Raw genomic sequence first — 19,786 nt, 5'->3', positions numbered from 1 at the left:
CCCAATATCCAAAACAAAGTTATGCCCTTGACATCACTACTGTCTAATTGGGAAATTAATGGTAGTTAACTGGGCTAGACAGGAGACTCTTCATTCATTGTCGCCTCCTATGCCCAGATAGACCTACTGGTTCAACGCCGACAATTTTTGTAAATGTTTGCTAATGTTTGTGATGTTACTAGCGTGTAGGCTAAAATGTTAACATCAAATAACATTGTTAAGAAGTTACATTATATTGCCGACCTGTTGGCCAGGCCTACTAAACACCACAGCTGTTTGTGGACAGGCAACGGGATCGCGCTGGGTGGTCACGTCCACATATCCAGCAGCAGGTGCGCGCGCTTTGTAATTAGAATGTTCTATGTTTAAGTGTGTATTCCTATTTAGTCCTCGAATGTTAATGTGATATTATATCCCGATTTGTTGTAATGTATTATTTATTGGCTATTGATATTGAAACTAGTGATACGTATTGATTATTGATTGATTTATTCATTTAAATTCATGAAATAGCCTACCTGTTTAGGTGCATTTTGGATTATCCCAGTGTTTGGTATGGCCTTTTATTTGGCTCCCCGAAAGCATGTTCATTTGACACCCTGCGTCCTACCTGAAAGGTATGGAGGAGCTGTAGTGTAGGCCTATTGATAGTTTTCGATTTTTAGGCCATTGCGCTATGCGTCTCTGAATTTAGTCTCAATGTATTTAGATGCAAACTATTCTATCCATCAGTAAAATGGGCGAAGCCTTTATCAGGGAGCTTCTCTCTCTATGCCTTCAACGGATTGCTGTGGAGGAAAATGCAATGAACAACACTGAACTTGGTAAGAATGCAATCTGAATAGCCGTTGTGAACTTGTTGCAGAATGCAGGTTTTCTTTCTGGCTCTACACTATACATTTTGGTTTTGGCCAGAGTGTCTGTTTCACAGAATTAGAAGTCCAATCTGTAATACCATATTTCTGTTCAGATGTTTACATTCCATGGGCTTACTGGGACTTAAATAAGTGAATGTCCAGTCAAATCCTTTTTTTGTGTGTACATGCCATTTAGCTTTTTTTCAGTTCAGAGGTGTTACACTCCTAAAATGTGAACAGACAATGTTGAATGGCACACTACAGTATAGTCTCAGACATGTGACTTGAGAACATTTTCAAGGTCTATTCCACTAAAAGACACGTTTGTGTGAATTGTAGTGAGATGTTATGGCCAAACTTTGCATGTACTAACTTCCTGTTATGGTATATCCTTTTTTGTTCTGGCATTATATACACACGCGGAACAGGCAATGCAATTCTTGCTGCCTATGGTGTTCAAATTGGTATCTGACCCAAGGCCTCATCACTTTGGTCTTCTCTTTCTGCCAGAGTTTATTGAGGTAGTGAATAACTTTGATGCCGCAAGGAAGAAATGGCTACATGCAGAGCTGGAGCTGAAGAGGCACAAGGCGCTACTGTTGAAGTCCGACATAGCCCAGGCTGCCCTGGAGGTCAAACTAAAACACTGTCGCAACCAGGTCGATGTGGAGATTAAGAAGCGCTACAAGGCTGAGGCAGACTTTCAGTACCTGGTATGGCTCCTTTTAACCTTGTTGCACTGTCCTATTGGAAATCATGATTTATACTGTTAGAAGTCAATGACTTTCACAATGTCATGGTAGGTGTCCTATTTGTGGAAAATGTAGTAGCACCATTATATCTTGTGTAAAACTTGTGAACTTATCAGTGATGCCATTCAACATTCATAAATAAATGCATGGCTTGATTTGTAAAGTATGTATGTAGACCGGACACGTCGTCCCTTTAACTGTCATATTGTATACCTACACAGCAGCGACAGATGCAACTTATGTGTGACATACTGGTCCACGACAGCAAGTCCAATGCATGTCTGAATGACGAGCAGAGATCTCTGCTGGCCAACTTCAACCACAGGGGAGCCAACGTCACCCAGCACAAGAGCAAACGGTATCGCACGTATAGCCATTACTTTTTAAATTGCTTCATATTTCCTTTTTTACATGTTTTTTTTCTTTTGTTTTGTTCTGCTTTCTCATTAGATTATCTGTCATCGATGAGTCTTCATTCCTGTCTCACTCTGATATTAGTTATGATAGAACTGATGATGACATGGTAGGTGTCTTTTGTTGGTATTTATGACTGAACATCCACATTGAAAGCAAGATAATTAAATGTCAAAGCTGGATGTGGCTTGTCCATGTGTCACTTTTTTGCCGTGAACATTTTGTTTCAATATGAACAGGACCTGGATGTGACAGCCGTGAAACCACTTAAGTCGAGAGCAAGGGAAAAAAGGGTAAGTGTGGACCTCTTGAGGTTGAAGCTATGATTACGATGGTGCTTTGACCCATGTTCTGCACTTTTGGGCATTACCAGCGCTCTTCCATGGGACCGACTGTAGGTGCGCACACAGGGAAGAGGGGAAGAGTAGGTGGCCGTTCAGACGATCTCCTTGAAAGAAGACCAATGGAAAAGGTAAGCAAAGGCTAAATATGAGTGATTTTTTTTTTTTTTTTTTTTTTTTTTTCTTTTTTTTTTTGACCAAACATTCTTTTCATTAACAAAAGGCTGCAACATGGAGGTTCATGGATTTAACTTTCATAATAAGAAAAATTCACTGGGGTTTCAGTTTCAACCACAAACGGACTCTCTGAATTGTTCATGTTGCAAATTGATGCTTATTCCTTTGTTTAAAAATGGATGCCCTCTGGTTTTACACAATCATCTGCTAAAACGTATTTGGCTTCACAATGCAATGGCAGTCTAGTTTTCGGGAAGTTATTTGAATCAGCTGGAGTGGAACTAAGGCCTTTTCACCGGGGAAACGGTGACTTGGTTCAGCCAGGCTATCTTAAGCCCTAAGCACAAAAATATGAAAAGGTTTTTAGTTCAAACATATACATTCATTTTATCAGCTGGTCATTAGAGCTTGTGTCTTTTGAAAATAAATCATTGAACATTTTTGGGGGATAGAAAGAACCTTGCTGGATTAACAGAGAATCGTTCATTTGCACCCATTATGGTTTAGAATGCAGTTAAAACATTAGCAGTTCCTGGTTAGACGTTTATTCTGCGGAATCATGTGTTCCTGGACCTACCCACTCGGCAAGAACTGGTTGAATCAACGTTGTTTCCATGTCATTTCAACCAGATATCTGTGACTGAATTCACATGGAAAACTGATTGGATTTGAAATGGTCAACGCAAGGGAATTTCATATATTTTTAACCTAAAACCAATGACATGGTAAATGTTTTGTTGCATTCGCGTTAGTTGACAACTTGGTCAACTAGGCGTTGAACTGACGTCTGTGCCCAGTGGGTTGTCAATTGCTACTAGGTGGCTCCTTCGTCAGTCTCCAGGCCCTCTGCTCAGTGTCATCCTTTCAGTGCACAGGTGGAAATGTCACCCTATTTCCTATGGTGTACTACTTCAGTATGTAAGAAATGGTGCCATTTGGGATGCAGTCTTTGTCTACCTCGGTCACATTCCTCCTCCTCCCACATGCGCTGTAGAGACCACTTCACTCTGAGGGAACAAAGACAATTCAGCACTGACTAACTCTATTAGCATGGATTGATCAGATTAGTTAATTAAATACGAATCGTGAAAATGGCAAGTGTTTTCACACTCTTATTCAGGAAGTTGAGACTACGATTGTGACCGCGTCTGTCACAACCCCAGAGAGCGGAGGTCAAATTCACATGGTGATTGACATCACCCAGGAAACACCTGAGAAACCACCCAGGACTTACCGGAAGGAGCACCAGATTTCATCTGTTGGCGGTAAGGGAGACGTACTCCACGGTCGCTGTGGCTCAAGCGACGTTTCCCAATTCCCATTCAATAAAATTGTCAACATTCCTGTTCTTCAGAGCAAACGTCCGTGTGGACTCCCAATGATGAAACGGCTGTTGAGCATGAAACTACTGTGGAGCCTGACACCATGACAGAAATGGAGTCCACCACAGAGCCTAGATTTAACCAGGTGTTCACTCCCACTGTTAGCAAAACTTTGAGACACTACTTCCTGTCTAAAACGGTAAGAACTGTTTCATGGATTCCCGTCTCGTTAAACAACATATGGACTCTTGAATAGGAATTGTTAGTACTATTTAGAATGTGAATGCAACTTCTAGCCATCTGGGCTCTTTTCAGGTGATTCGTCCAGAAACGTGTGTTCCATGTGGGAAGAGGATCCGGTTTGGGAAGATGGCTGTGAAGTGCAGGGACTGCCGTGTGGTAGCTCATCCTGAATGTAAACCGAAGTGCCTGGAAAGCTGCTCTGCCTCATGTGGAGCTCATGGATCTGAGGTACCTCAACTCAATATTCCCTAAGGTAGAATGTGAATGCTTTGTTCTTTTTGAGAAATATATATTTGTTTTTTACATTCACTTGCAGGACACGTTAGAGAGCTTTGCCCCACGTACCCAGCCTAGGATCCCTCCGATTATTGTTCAGTGCGTGAATGAAATTGAGAAAAGAGGATTAGAGGAGGTATGTTATTCTCAATCTGGAATACTTTTCATTCAGATGTTTTATATTTGCCTAGTTATCAACATAAGTTTGACTTCCTCCTCCCTCTATTGCAGAAAGGCATCTACCGTGTTCCCGGGGGTGAACGTATGGTGAAGGCGCTGAGGGAGAGATACATTAATGGGAAAAGGCCACTCATGCTCAGTAGAGTGGATGAGATCCACGTTGTCTGTGGACTTCTCAAGGACTTCCTGAGGAAACTGAAGGAGCCTCTCATCACCTTCAGGCTGCATAGAACCTTCATGGAGGCCTGTGGTATGTGTTCCCACACACTGTTCCAAATGGCACACGGCCCTGGTCAACAGTAGTACAGCAGTGTACTATGTAGGGTGCCATTTGGGATTCCTCCACTATCACTAAGATGTCACACCACCAAATGGAAGGGACACTTGGGCTGCGTCTACAGACAGACAATTTCTGATAACATTTTTTTAACTGGTCTTTTGACCTACTCTTTTTCAGAGCTTATTCGATTGATGTGAAGAGCTGACATGATTGGTCAAAAGACCAGTTAGTGGGAAAAAATAACAGAATTGGGTTGCCTGTCTAAATGCAGCCATAGTTTCTCAAGTGGAGGGTATACAATAGTCAACCTCTTGAGGTGGTCTTAATTGCCTGTTGAGCAGCTGTGATTACAATTGTATTGGATTATTAACACCGAAGAGCACTAGGTTATAACCACTGTGCAGAACCAATACACAAGATTTTTTTCAAGCTATATAAATGGTGCCGTAGAGCTGTCATGATACAGCGGGATGCATTAGTTCCGGTGCTTTGTATAAATCATGATTTTTGCAGGTGTTGGCATCTTTAAAATTTCACAAGGGACATTTTGGCACATGGACTTCCCCGCAACTTGAAAAGAGAAGGTGGAACTCTTCTTTCCACGTTTTCTCTTCTCTTAACACGTATGGACCCAGGATCTGAGCGTTGAACTCAAGACTTTTTGATTTGGCCTCTGGTTTTAAGCTGCACTAGAGAATCTGATGTATGTAATCTACATAAATGGAATGCATTTGGCAGTAACTCATGGATGGACTTTTAATGATCTCAATATCGCCTTGGAAAGATTTAGGTATAAAGTGCTGGAGACATGGAATGCGTTTACTTAAGCTCATCCATTCAGGGCAGATGGTTATTTCGTTGTAATTCCTGACAAACTCCCTGATGACTGTAAAACAATCAACGCTCAATATTTCTCCCAGCCCAGTTTGTCTACTTTCAGCATATTCACTTCAATCTTGTATATGATCTTGAGTGAAGGGTAAGTGGTAATTTGCACCGTGCCGGGAATTATCCAATCTAAATCAGTCTTTCTCGCTGCCTCTTAGAAAAGCCGATTTGACTTTAGGACATAGCACCTCTCTTTTGTCAATTGCGTTGATGTCTGAGGGAGCTCAGGGTTGCTTTGTCTAATTTCCTTGGCAGCCAATAATAGATATATGCTAATGGTACAGAGAACTATAATTTCTGCACTCTCTAGAGGCCTTCTCAGTCATAATGAAGTGAGCGAAATCAACTTAAGGATTACAATCTGCTGAGGGAGTATAGATTTGAGGTGTACTGTATCTCTCAGCATTGTTACGATGTTCTTTATCCTATGGTGTCCCAAGGGCCTCGCTGATGGGATGTGTATCAATTACAGAGATTCCAGATGATGACAACAGCGCAGCGATAATGTACCGGTCCATAGGGGATCTGCCTAAGCCCAACAGAGACACACTGGCTTTCCTCATGCTTCATCTGCAGAGGTAAAACCTATGGGTGATGGGATACCTCTGGCTTTAGTGATTGGTTTCTCTCCACGATCGGGCACTGATTTGTGACGTTGAACCATTTTCTCAACTTGCAGTTCCATAACTTGTCACGATAATTGTAGTTAAGCAAAATTGGACCACTCAGATGCAGTTTATTGCATGTGTAAACAGGAAGTCTATATTCAATAAGAGGTTGTCTTAATAACAAATACCACACTGCCTTCCCTCTCACTGTAGAGTCATGCAGAGCCCCCTCTGTCAGATGGACAAGAACAATTTGTCCAGGGTGTTTGGACCAACCATTGTTGGGCATGGAATGGCTGAGCCCTCCCCAATGACCATTATGAGGGACACAAACATTCAGCCAATGGTGGGCACTGTCTTGTGCATGAATGTAATGCAATTGAGATCACCATTTCAGTATTTAGCAGTGTTCCTGAAGGTTTTTTTTAAGTGCCACAGTATTTCCAATGATTCGGTGCTGAAACACTTGCACTGTCAATGTCACCCATAGATGGTAATACGATTTCAATTTGGTGTGATGCCTCTGTATTTGTGAAACTGGTTTCTCTGTCAGGTCATAGGCAGAATGCTGTCGTTCCCTGCTGAGTACTGGAAACGCCTCATCATGGTGGCGAGGGACCAAGTTATATCATCAGTTGTTGACGCCAACATCAATAGCCACAGTACAGACAGAGGTAAACGCACAACTTGCCAGCAACACTAAGCTGCTGTGCCATTACATTTTTCCATCAATGGTGACTCAACAGCCCTCACCCAAATGTCACCGGAGTTACTAGTGTACATGATGCTGGACTATGACAAATGCAAAATCATCATGTATCTACCATCTCTTCAGATCGTCTGTTTAAACCGCTGACTTCCCCTGAGCTGAGTAAATACCCCAAGACTCCTACCAGTGGTTCACTGAAGGGCAGAATGAAGAATGCCTTCAACAATACGTAAGACCACTCTAGATTTTTTTTTTCTTAAATTAAAACATTTTTATAATTTGCTTAAGTAGTTTTGTGGATGGTATGACAATGATGTGCTAGCTCTTCTCATTGTTACAACAACCAATCCTGTCACTTGTGGTGTTTTTTTGTTGCAGTAACAGGGCAAAGACTGACCCGGGCAAAAATAAGTTCTTCACATCCCCCAACTGATATCATTGTGGCTTCCAGACTTCTTTAAATTGGATTAGTTCTGTGGAATAGACTGTTGGTATATTCATGAGTAACTAAAGCACTTCACATTTGGCTCTTTTTCAGTGTAAAAATGTTTTGTATCATAACGTGGAGTATAAGGGTTAGAACGGTGTACACTTTAGGAACCACACTAATGCATGAGAAACTTTAAATAAATGACATTATGAAACTGTTGTAATACTGTTTCTAAATGGAGAGATCTGTGAAATGAGACGTTTCTGCATGAACGTGGGAATCAAAACCTTTTCTCCTATACTTGGCACAGACTGTTGCAATTTAGTTACAAAGGGTGGTTTTGTAAACAAGGATCGCTTGATTTGAAGCAAATTAGGCATGCAGCAACAATTTTATACTGGGTAACAATTTCAGAATCATAAGGCTACTCATTAAAGTAAATCTCTCCTACAGCCCCAAATCTTTAGGTTCCCTGCCATGTTCAAATTGAAAGCAAACATTTCTTGATTGCAATTGGTACATTCATTTTTGGACAAACACTAGCCTCAAGGTTAAACTGTTTATCTCATGGTTGGTCAGTTCTTGCATCCCTAGCGCTGGCTATGAATTTGAAGTGGTACAGTTCAACAGCCCTGTCCCTCAGCTATTTACCAAAACAGGCAGGGTTGCCGCTTTGTTATTGCCCCTTTAACCAAAATAAACATGACAGTCACATTCTTTTCTGAAAGAAATTTAACGCTTGCAGTTAATGGTCATGTTTTAATCAAAGCACATGTAAAAAGGCCCCCAAATTACCCCTCACAGCTAACCAACTCCTTTCATTTTGCAATCTGACTAAATCAGCTGCAGACTTTTTTTTCAAGATGACATTTCAATAACTAGGCTAGCACCAAATGGTAAGTAATGCTAGCAAACCCTATGCCAAAATAACCATTGTTTTAATTTCCCTTATGGTAGTGAATCCAGAGCTAATCATAGGGATGTGAAACTAGAATCCTTAATTGCTACATCCATTTGACTTAATTGTGTGCACACACCCACTTTGATTCTTGAAGATTAACTTATACATACCGCATGTGCTTAGTTCAACTGGCATACCCCATCAGAACCCAAAATAATAAAAGCTGGTTTTACGCCGATGTTTAAACACTGTCTAGCCTCAACATGGTTGCATCCATAGCTCTGACGACATTCATGTCGAGGTAATCTAACCAACTCACTATCATCCTCCAAGCCATCTCATAACATTCTTTAATTCATAAAGGCTAAAACCTACACAATCTTTCCAAAACACCCAGTGTCATCTTATATACAATAACCCAGAGGCAGTGACATTCTTCTTCAAGCTACAATCCTTAATTAGTTTGGCAGCAAATGAACTACAGTATAATTTGGTTTTTGAAGCTCCTGTTGAGGTCTTTGTGTGGCAGAACAATTGCGTTGAGTATGATCACCTCAGATGGGATAGTCACATTACAACCTGAGGGACAAAAAGGGCAATATTAAAACATTGTCAACTGGAAATCAGCCAATCCTGTCGTTCACACTAAAAATTGAAAAAGCGTGAACGACAGAGAAACAAAATGGTGCAGTTTGAGGTCATGTGGCAGAAAGTGATGAGTGGGGGCTAGTGGGTCTGGGCAGGTGATGTATGTAGTTTAACTTTTATACAATTATTTCACATTTTTTTAACTAAAACATATTCAATACCTTTTTTGGACTGTGCTAGCTCTATAGTCTTTCCTGCACGGTTTCAGAAACTATGGTATATGCGTAACCAAGCCAGCACAGCTCAACTCAGTGTTAAATGTGAAAGTATTTGCAACTTACCAAGAATGGTGATTGATGGTGTGAGTTTTCCATCTCTGAAGAGTGTTTCACTGTCTATTTTTGCATAGGGGTCATTTGGATTTGGGTCACTGGGAGTTCCTTCAACTCTGGCCCACTTGCCAATAGTGCTGTCCCACCCCACTATACAGTTCAACACACAACTGTGATCCTAAAAGAACCATATGACAATGGAATTAGCCACTCAATTATCAATCGTACTTTAAAACACGGACATGATCATAGCTCACATTTTTATATTTATCAAGGGAAGAGCCATTTCAGAATTTATTTTTCGCCTGGGGAACTGGCAAATTTAAACAATGACATTTGCCACTGGTAACTGCTTGCCTGTAGGGTAGCCCCGTGGAGGATGATTGACTCTCTCACGCGCACCCCAGCCCCGATGGTCACTCCTGTGCCTATGGAGACGTTGGGACCCAACTATAGAAAAACATTAGGAATATGATTTTGTTGTGTCTTGTGCTGTATAAGTAAGTAGTAATAGCAAGAAGAAGCACTTACCACCGCAGTAGGGTCAATATTGGCTGTTGGGTGAATGTAAACATTTCCTGGGACACAACAAAACCAAATCACTGGTGTGTAAACAAACCAGAAACTGGAAAGCTAACAAAAACGGCAAGTACTGGATTAGCTTACCACTTATTCGAGGCCCTCCATCCTCAGTTGTAACCAGTCTTTCAGGATGTACTTTATGGTACTGGTTAAGGTACAACCGACTGGCGTATATTGCAGACCTGTTAACAAAAGAGACGAAGCCGATTTATGACAGTACGCTACTCCGACATGGAGACGACTGGACGAGATGGAGACGACTTACTCACCCTGCAGATTTGATCTGGCTCCAGAAGGCGGGTGTTTTGTAGACGTAGAGCTTGCCCTGCCCAGCCAGGGCTGTGAAAATGTCCTGTTCTAACCGGATGGCCTCAGCCCGATGCCAGCCGTTGCCATTGGTCTGCTCATCTCTGAGGAAGAGATCAATGTATGAGACTATTCTGTAGTAAAAAGTGTTTACCAAAAGGTAGATCACAACTATTTCTGATTGAATTTTGAAAGGCAACAAGACAGTTTGAAGGGCTGTAAACAAAAGTGAGTAGAGGATTCACCCAGTGCTTAAGGATACATGGAGAGTGTTAAGTTGACAAGCAGAGTAGTATTAAAATGGATTGTGACAGGAACATTTATTTGACAGAAGAAGAATCAGAGGCAACATGGTTGACTTGAGTAATGGTACACATACTCTAAGACAATATTAATATACAAATATCACAACCCCTTTGAATGTGTCCAAATGGTATTGAAATGATTGTACATGTGATTAATAACCGATTTTATAAATCTGTGTGCCAACTTCAATATTGAAAAGTGATGAGGATGTGCGGTGTGTGGAAAGTTTGACAAAACAACCAATGTATAGTATAATCATTGTACATCTAAACCGCTGTGAAATATCTTTTCAATAACCAAAAATATTTTCAGCTGTTTGAAGCTGGTGTACAAAACACTTAAGCACAGGAGGCATAGAAAGTGCACATAGAACATCTACCGCTTCTTAGACTTGCTTTCCATGAGAATGACAGATCTATAACTCACAATTCTGTGAATTGTCAGGTCGCCCAAAAAGTGCTATATTGCAGCTTTAAGAATGATCTACTGTATCACCCAATGCGCTGGTATTGACTCCATGAAGAAACACACTTTCTAGATACATTTTTTTTGTGTGACGTATTTTACTAATGCCCAGCTCTACAACCACACCGTGCAGCCTAGCTGTACCGACTTACCCCTCATATGGATATCTGGTGATGGGAAACGGAATGATGGCGGGAAAGGGGAAAGGAAAAAAAAGACATGAGGACAACCAAGGATAGGAATTGATCAAATGCACATGCACCACACCCACGCATAGAAATCCTAAGATCTTTATAGGATCTCTATGCTCCCACGATAGGGTCCCCGAGGGATTCCTCCCACTTACAACAGCATGTCCTGCTGGTTCTTCTGAAAGACTGCCCCAATGTGTTGGAATATCTCCGGGGTAAACAGGTATATTCCACAGTTGATGATGTCACTAACAAAAGTGCTAGGCTTCTCCACATAATGTAAAACCTGAAATAAGAGCAGGAGATTACTGTCTGAATCAAGTAAGAACTGTCAAATGTTTGTAGAAAAGCATGTAAAAGCACCAACATGAAGTGGATGGCAAGTAATCTAGCAGTTAAGGGCATTGGGCCAGTAACCAAAAGGTTGCCGGTTGGAATCCCCAAGCCAACTAGATGAAAAATCTGTCGATGTGCCCTGGAGAAAGGCACTTAACCCTAATTGTTCTGGATAAGCGTGTCTGCTAAATGACTAAAATGTCAATGTAAAGTTCATAGGAGCATGTCAAATGAAAGGTCTATTTTAGAAAAAAATAGAGGCAGGCATTTTTCCATCCTAAAAATTACAAATAAGCAAAGGCTTTGATTTTAGGTCAAACAGATGGATAAGGGGTCATAGAAAACATCTAGCAGAAAAAGTCTTACGGTATTAGAAATACATCAAAACACAATCATGTTGAAGTAAAGACCCCTGTCAATGAATATCAACACATTTAGTTTGGGAATTTGTTCTGCCTTCTGTAAGTTTAAGAAACATTGCCTTAATGAAACATTGCCTTAATTACCAAAAACACACATTAAGATATTATTTTCACATTTCTCTTCCTAATAATGAAAGTTCACAGAAGGTAGACCTATCAATTAGTTAGTGTTTAATGATATCAATTTTGTTTATGACTCATGTGATTAACTCAATTCCGTTACCAAATCGGTAATGGAATTGCTGGAGAGAGCAAGAGGACAAGTACATTAGTGTCTAGTTTGAGAAACAGATGCTTCACAAGTCATCAACTGGCAGCTTCATTAAATAGTACCCGCAAAACACCAGTCTCAACGTCAACAGTGAAGAGGCGACTTCCGGGATGCTGGCCTTCTAGGCAGAGTTCCTCTGTCTGTGTTCTTTTGCCCATCTTTTCTATTTATTGGCCAGTCTGAGATATAGCTTTTTCTTTGCAACTCTGCCTAGAAGGCCAGCATCCCGGAGTCGACTCTTCACTGTTGACATTGAGACTGATGTTTTGCAGGTACTATTTAATGAAGCTGCCAGTTGAGGACTTGTGAGGTGTCAGTGTCTAGTTTGAGAAACAAATGTACTTGTCCTCTTGCTCAATTGTGCATCGGGGCCTCCCACTCTTTCTATTCTGTTTAGAGCCAGATTGCGCTGTTCTGTGAAGGGAGTAGTACGAAATCTTCCGTTTCTTGGCATTTTCTCGCATAGAATAGCCTTCATTTCTCAGAACAAGAATAGACTGACGAGTTTCAGGAGAAAGTTATTTTGTTACTGGCCATTTCGAGCCTGTAATCGAACCCACAAATGCTGATGCTCCAGATACTCAACTGGTCTGAAGGCCAGTTTTATTGCTTCTTTAATCAGAACAACAGTTTTCAGCTGTGCTAACATAATTGCAAAAGGGTTTTCTAATGATCAATTAGCCTTTTAAAATGATAGCTAATCCAAGTTTAACACAACGTGCCATTGGAACACAGGAGTGATGGTTGCTTATTATGGGCCTCTGTACACCTTTGTATATATTCCATTAAAAAAAATGTTTTAAAAGCAGTTTCCAGCTACAATAGTCATTTACAACATTAACAATGTCTACACTGTATTTCTGATCAATTTTTTGTTATTTTAATGGACAAAAAAAAACAAGGAAATGTATAAGTGACCCCAAACTTTTGAACGGTAGTGTTTATATAAATAAAAATAAATGGGTAACAGAATTTCTGCAATTGAATTGGCTACAATGGGAAATCATAGTAGTCACAGACCAGTTGGGTTCACAAGTTGGGACAGCACAGTACAGTAAAGAAAAGTATAATAGAGTTCAGTACAATACACAGTAGAGCACACTAGAGTTGAGTACACTACTGTATTTTAAAGTACTCTACTGAACTACAGTGTACAAAACATAGGAACACCCTCCTAATATTGAGTTGCACCCCTGCTTGCCCTCAGAACAGCTTCAATTCATCGGGGCATGGACTTTACAAGTTGTCGAAAGCGTTCAACAGGGATGCTGGCTCATGTTAACTCTAATGCTTCCCACAGTTGTGTCAAGTTGGCTGGATGTCCTTTGGGTGGTGGACCATTCTTGATACACACAGGAAACTGTTGAGCGTGAAAAACCCAGCAGCGTTGCAGTTCTTGACACACACAAAACGATGCGCCTGGCACCTACTACCATACACCGTTCAAAGGCACTTAATCTTTTGTCTTGCCCATTCACCCTTACACAATCGTCTCAAGGCTTAAAAATCCTTCTTCAACATGTCTTCTCCCCCTCATCTACACTTATTGAAGTGTATTTAACAAGTAACATCAATAAGGGATCATAGCTTTCACCCGGTCAGTCTAATGTTCCTAATATTTTGTACATCAGTGTATATTTTACTGAACTGCACTGAATTCTGTGTTGTACTTTGATGTCCAAACTTGTGAAACAGATGTCTATAATTGGTTCAGATTTGGCCGGTTTGGAGGCAGAGCTCATTAAAATAATAACCAGTGTGTTGAATAATACCCAAATATGCTAAGGAGATATTGCATATTTAAACCTTTGTGTACCTCTTTACCATGAAGAGAATGACGTTCATATCCTTAATTATGCATTTCTGTGTAGTAAAGATCAAGGACCCATGATAGAATTCCGTTAACGGGTGTAAATCCACTTCACTTACTGTAGTTCAATAACAAAATAGATTTTTTTCAAAGTCAATGTGTCATGTCATAGCTGACACCCCATTCTTTATGCAGACTTTGTTGAATCTAAATTAGGAGCACAGAGTTTCAGAATACATGGAGATTTTACAGAAACTCCGTTACCTAACTTTGCATCTGCAAAATGTTCAGTGTAAATTGTTAAAAGTAGTCCTTGTGCATAGAGTTGTATGGGTTGTTAAACTTTGAAATCAATGGTTTTTGTTTGGCATACATAAAGTGAAAGATTTGAGTCTCAGCGCAAATTCTGTTACTGTGGAATTGCCCATGACTAAAATGTGCTGCATCATCACCTCATTTGTTTGCTGGTTTTCCACAATACAGCCATAGTTCATGGACTGCTTTCTGTTTGCCTGCAAAACAAAGAAAAAAAAATGTAATAATGAAAGTCAAAGGAATTATACCCCCATGTCCCCATCAAACATACTCCCAACAGTTCATTGGCCAACTTTCCCTGTATTGGTCATAGCCTTAGAAATCATGGATGTCTCCTCACAGTTGTCCCCAGGATGACGAAACTGCTCGGCTCTCCGTGTTCTTTCTGGAAGTTGAGCATCTCTGGTAGAGGAAACTCAGAGCACACGTCAGCATTCATGATGAAAAATGCCTCTGGGCCACCAGATAGAATCTGATCTCTGAAGTGGTAGATTCCACCCCCTGTGCCCAAAGCAGCATACTCCTGCAAATACCTACAGAGGTTCAACAAGTTTATCAATGATCCATCCATTCTGAACTTGTTTCATGTTAGTTTTATGACATTTCTGTAAGATCCTCTTGTTTACCTGATTGAGATTTTGAATTCCTGCTGTGCGCTACAAATGAATCTTGTAAGTTCTTCATTTGGCTGGTAAAAGCCAATAAGCAAAATCTCCTTCATATTTGGCACCTATGGGGAAAATTAAAAACATGTTTCTTTCTACCAATGAAGATGTAGAAATTGATAATTTGATCAGTGCTAACCGACCTTGGCACATGCTTCAATGTGATGCTGTAGCATGGGCACACCAGCAACTGGAAACAAGGGTTTTGGGACCTCAAATGACAACGGTCGAAACCGTGTCCCTGTATGACAATGAAAGTCACCTGCTCAGTTGATCACATAACATTTTCAGAAGTTACCTTAGAAAAAGTACAAACGAATTATTCCATTCTAGATTCTGATGTAGTAAAAAGCACTCCAACCTATTATATTCTAAGGAGATGAACGCACACAACTCGTTCAATGAATGCCAATGCAAGTACTGGTACTGAATGTTTATGCCAGGCTATCAACTATCTTGATGGTAAGCTGTCAGCCCATGCAATCGTTTGTTTGTTTGCTTGCTTTTTCGACAAAATGCTTATTGCTAGAATGTTTAGATATGCAAACTGCACCTGGGGGTTTCCATGATCACTCCACGTCATTCATTACAACTAGCTAGCCATCAACTAGTTAGCTAGCCCTTTAGAGCAAGGATAGCTAGCTAACGTTAGCAAGATACATGGCTATATAGCAGTACTGGAGAATAAACACGTAGGCATTTGTAAAATAGTGATTTATTTAACACGTACCTTTCTGCGGGCCTCCAATGAGAATCACAGCCTTCAGCATTTTGAATGTGTAGGTAGCTGTCTAACCTGGATCAAATATGCTCTTCCTGAGTTGTTTGTTATGCTCAACACGTCACCACGTAAACCTGAGGATTATGGGAATTTGAGTTATTTTGTGGGTCAGAAAGAGAATCTTATACCTCAATCATAGAACAATAAGCCAGATATTTCAACGGATGTATAAATGTGAAGCATCCGGTTGTCGTTTCCACTTCCTACCAAATATGGTGATGAGAGGAAGCCCAGTGCCCTGCAGTGGGAGAAGATGGAGAGGGATGGATTTTGGCCGACATTCTGCTAATTTTCTAACCATGAAACTTTTGATCTCCATACCTGCAACAAACAGAGAGGAATGCGTTTTTGTAGACTTTACCCTTCGTCAAAGTTTCCCAAAATGGTGTTGTTCAGGAGTACATGGACGAATTGAGTTATTGCACACGAGCACTTCAAAGAGCCGGTATTCCCTAATGGAAATTTGCAAATAATTGCTAGAACGAGCCCATTGGTTCTCCCTAGCTTCTGCTTGGCTCTGCCCACCTCCTTGCTTGTTCTGCCCACTGTGAGTCATTTGCTACTATTCAAAACGACAGGTGCTGCTCTATCTTGCATTAGTTATAAAAAATATTTGCCACAGTGGCGTGAATTAAACGGGATGAATGGGTTGTGACTAGATAGAGTATAGCTACGACCGGAAGTGACTTTTCGTAGCATGTTAACAGAACATTTTAGGTAACCCTAACCCTTTTTCTAACCTTAGCCTAATTATCCTAAACTGCTACGTTATTTATTCTAACCCGCTGCGTAATACATCCATGTTCACGTTTTCCCTCCAAATTGTGTTCCTTTGAAAACAATGCTAGTGAAAATATATTGGTCACAGGTGGTGGGTTTTTGGGCTACTTCTAAATTACACTGCAGCGGCCATGGCATTTCTATAAAATAAAAAAAAGAAAGGTTTTTCTTTTTTTACTATTTTCTACATTGTAGAATAATAGTGAAGACATCAAAACTATGAAATAACACATGGAATCATGTATTAACCAAAAAAGTGTTAAACAAATCAAAATATATGTTATATTTTAGATTTTTCAAAGTAGCCACCCTTTGCCTTGATGACAGCTTTGCACACTCTTGGCCTTCTCTCAACCAGCTTCATGGGGGACGCTTTTCCAACATTCTTGAAGGAGTTCCCACATATGCTGAGCATTTGTTGGCTGCTTTTCCTTCACTCTGCAGTCCAACTCATCCCAAACCATCTCAATTGGGTTGAGGTCGAGTGATTGTGGAGGCCAGGTCATCTGATGCAGCACTCCATCATTATCCTTCTTGGTCGAATAGCCCTTACACAGCCTGGAGGTGTTTTGGGTCATTGTCCTGGTGAAAAACAAATGATAGTCCCACTAAGTGCAAACCAGATGGGATGGCGTAACGCTGCAGAATTCTGTGGTAGCCATAATGGTTAAGTGTACCTTGAATTGTAAATAAATCACAGACAATGTCACCAGCAAAGCACCATCACACCTCCTCCTCCATGCTTCACGGGGGGAACCACAGATGCGGAGATCATCAGTTCACCTACTCTGCGTCTCACAAAGACACATAGGTTGGAACCAAAAACCTCACATTTGGTCTCAACAGACCAAAGGACAGAGTTCCACCGGTCTAATGTCATTGCTCGTGTTTCTTGGCCCAAGCAAGTAACTTCTTCTTACTGGTGTCCTTTAGTAGTGGTTTCTTTGCAGAAGGTCGACCATGAATTACTGCAAAGTCTCCTCTGAACAGTTGATGTTGAGATGTGTCTGTTACAATGAACTCTGAAGCATTTATTTTGGCTGCAATTTATGAGGCTGGTAACTCTAATGAACTTATCCTCTACAGCAGAGGTAACTCTGGGTCTTCCTTTCCTGTGGCGGTCCTCATGAGAGCCAGTTTCATCATAGCGTTTGATTTTTGCGACTGCACTTGAAGAATGTTTCAACATTCTTAAAATTTTACCCACCTTAAAGTAATGGACTGTCGTTTCTCTTTGCTTATTTGAGCTGTTCTTGCCATAATATGGATTTGGTCTTTTACCAAATAGGGCTATCTTCTGTATATCACCCCTACCTTCTCACAACAAAACTGATTGGCTCAAACGCATTAAGAAGGAAAGAAATTCCACAAATTAACTTTTAACAAGGCACACCTGTTAATTGAAATGCATTCCAGGTGACTACCTCATGAAGCTGGCTGAGAGAATGACAAAAGTGTGCAAAGCTGTCATCATATATTTTTGATTTGATCTTTTCTGGTTACAACATGATTCCAAATGTGTTATTTCATAGTTTTGATGTCTAAACTGTTATTCTACAATGTAGAAAATAGTCAAAATATAGAAAAACCCTTGAATAAGTAGGTGTGTCCAAACTTTGACTGGTACTGTATATTTACAGCTCTGGAAAAAATATAGAGACCACTGCAAAATTATCAGTTTCTCTGGTTTTACTATTTATAGGTATGTGTTTGGGTAAAATGAACATTTTTGTTTCTATAAACTACTGACAACATTTCTCCCAAATTCCTAATACAAATATTGTCATTTAGAGCATGTATTTGCAGAAAATGACATCTGGTCAAAGTAACAAAAATGATGCAGTGTTGTCAGACCTCAAATAACACAAAGAAAATAAGTTAATATTCATTTTTAAACAAACCAATACTAATGTTTTAGTTCTCCAGAAATCAATATTTGGTGGAATAACCCTGATTTTCAATCACAGCTTTCATGCGTCTTGGCATGTTCTCCACCAGTCTTTCACATTATGTTGGGTGACTTTATACCACTCCTGGCACAAAAATCCAAGCAGCTCGGCTTTGTTTGATGGCTTGTGACCATCCATCTTCCTCTTGATCACATTCCAGAGGTTTTCAATGGGGTTCAGGTCGGGAGATTGGGCTGGCCATGACAGGGTCTTGATCTGGTGGTCCTCCATTCACACCTTGATTGACCTGGCTGTGTGGCATGGAGCATTGTCCTGCTGGAAAAACCAATCCTTGGAGTTGAGGAACATTGTCAGAGCAGAAGGAAGCAAGTTTTCTTCCAGGACAACCTTGTACGTGGCTTGATTCATGCGTCCTTCACAAAGACAAATCTGTCCGATTCCAGCCTTGCTGAAGCACCCCCAGATCATCACCGATCCTCCACCAAATTTCAGTGGGTGCAAGACACTGTGGCTTGTAGGCCTCTCCAGGTCTCGCACTCACTGTGAAATTTGGTGGAGGATTGGTGATGATCTGGGGGTGCTTCAGCAAGGCTGGAGTCAGGCAGATTTTTCCAGAGCTGTATATGGCACATGCCAAAAAAGCTGTATATGGCACTTGCCAAAAAATTGCCTCACATTCATTTTTTTATATTCTTCCAAGTGTTGCTTGCACAGAGATTTTGAGATCCTCTGTCCAACTTTTATCACTCAAACTCTCCTGTCGGATTTATCTGTAGTTATGCAAATGCACAAACAGGATTTATTTACAATTATAAACTTGGTGGTTTGAGCCCTGAATGCTGATTGGTTGAAAGCCATGGTATATCAGACGTGTACCACAGGAATGACAAAAACATACTTTTTACTTTTCTAATTACATTGATAACCAGTTTATAATAGCAATAAGGCACCTCAGGGGTTTGTGGTATGTCCAATATACCACAGCTAAGGGTTGTTCTTGGTGGTATATGTCCAATATACCACGGCTTCGGGCTATGCCCTAAGAACAGCCCTTAGCCGTGGTATATTGGACATATATGGCTCACATCAACACCATTATCCCAGAAACCCTAGACCCACTCCAATTTGCATACCGCCCAAACAGATCCACAGATGATGCAATCTCTATTGCACTCTACACTGCCCTTTCCCACCTGGACAAAAGGAACACTTTTGTGAGAATGCTATTCATTGACTACAGCTCAGCGTTCAACACCATAGTACCCTCAAAGCTTATCACTAAGCTAAGGATCCTGGGACTAAACACCTCCCTCTGCAACTGGATCCTGGACTTCCTGATGGGCCGCCC

The 19,786-nt window shown here is 40.7% G+C and overlaps 2 protein-coding genes across 3 annotated transcripts; one reads left to right on the top strand and one right to left on the bottom strand.

The window, feature by feature from the left end:
- The first annotated feature begins 388 nt into the window (after positions 1-388).
- si:ch1073-416j23.1 (rac GTPase-activating protein 1) lies at positions 389-7,695 on the top strand. Its single transcript, XM_014173051.3, has 16 exons — positions 389-824; positions 1,368-1,570; positions 1,831-1,967; positions 2,060-2,132; positions 2,263-2,316; positions 2,397-2,495; positions 3,662-3,806; positions 3,896-4,062; positions 4,179-4,334; positions 4,423-4,518; positions 4,614-4,812; positions 6,203-6,308; positions 6,552-6,684; positions 6,892-7,012; positions 7,174-7,276; positions 7,426-7,695. The coding sequence occupies exons 1-16, from the start codon at positions 710-712 to the stop codon at positions 7,478-7,480; spliced, it is 1,962 nt and encodes a 653-aa protein (XP_014028526.2). The 5' UTR covers positions 389-709; the 3' UTR covers positions 7,481-7,695.
- Positions 7,696-8,216: 521 nt separating this feature from the next.
- Positions 8,217-15,896, bottom strand: gmpaa (Mannose-1-phosphate guanyltransferase alpha-A). 2 transcript variants are annotated; one of them, XM_014172936.3, is made up of 13 exons: positions 15,698-15,896; positions 15,111-15,208; positions 14,929-15,032; positions 14,643-14,835; positions 14,440-14,499; positions 11,304-11,434; positions 11,110-11,124; positions 10,150-10,290; positions 9,965-10,062; positions 9,830-9,876; positions 9,656-9,748; positions 9,308-9,476; positions 8,217-8,957 (listed from the first exon to the last, which is right to left on the bottom strand). In XM_014172936.3, the coding sequence occupies exons 1-13, from the start codon at positions 15,735-15,737 to the stop codon at positions 8,857-8,859; spliced, it is 1,290 nt and encodes a 429-aa protein (XP_014028411.1). In that variant the 5' UTR covers positions 15,738-15,896; the 3' UTR covers positions 8,217-8,856.
- Between the last annotated feature and the right edge of the window lie 3,890 nt (positions 15,897-19,786).

Source organism: Salmo salar, chromosome 25, assembly GCF_965601325.2.
Source record: "Salmo salar chromosome 25, fSalSal1, whole genome shotgun sequence".
Taxonomy (NCBI): Eukaryota; Metazoa; Chordata; class Actinopteri; order Salmoniformes; family Salmonidae; genus Salmo; species Salmo salar.
This window is presented reverse-complemented; position numbering and strand designations above follow the sequence as displayed.

Bases quoted from the DNA above. Each gene is read 5' to 3' on its own strand.
- si:ch1073-416j23.1 (XM_014173051.3), top strand. From the start codon at position 710: ATGCAAACTATTCTATCCATCAGTAAAATGGGCGAAGCCTTTATCAGG. The intron at 4,813-6,202 runs GTATGTGTTCCC...TATCAATTACAG, and splicing joins AACCTTCATGGAGGCCTGTG to AGATTCCAGATGATGACAAC. The intron at 7,277-7,425 runs GTAAGACCACTC...TTTTTGTTGCAG, and splicing joins AAGAATGCCTTCAACAATAC to TAACAGGGCAAAGACTGACC.
- gmpaa (XM_014172936.3), bottom strand. From the start codon at position 15,737: ATGCTGAAGGCTGTGATTCTCATTGGAGGCCCGCAGAAAG. The intron at 14,836-14,928 runs GTAAACAAGAGG...GAACCTCTGTAG, and splicing joins GAATTCAAAATCTCAATCAG to GTATTTGCAGGAGTATGCTG. The intron at 9,749-9,829 runs GTAAGTGCTTCT...GTTTTTCTATAG, and splicing joins ATATTGACCCTACTGCGGTG to TTGGGTCCCAACGTCTCCAT.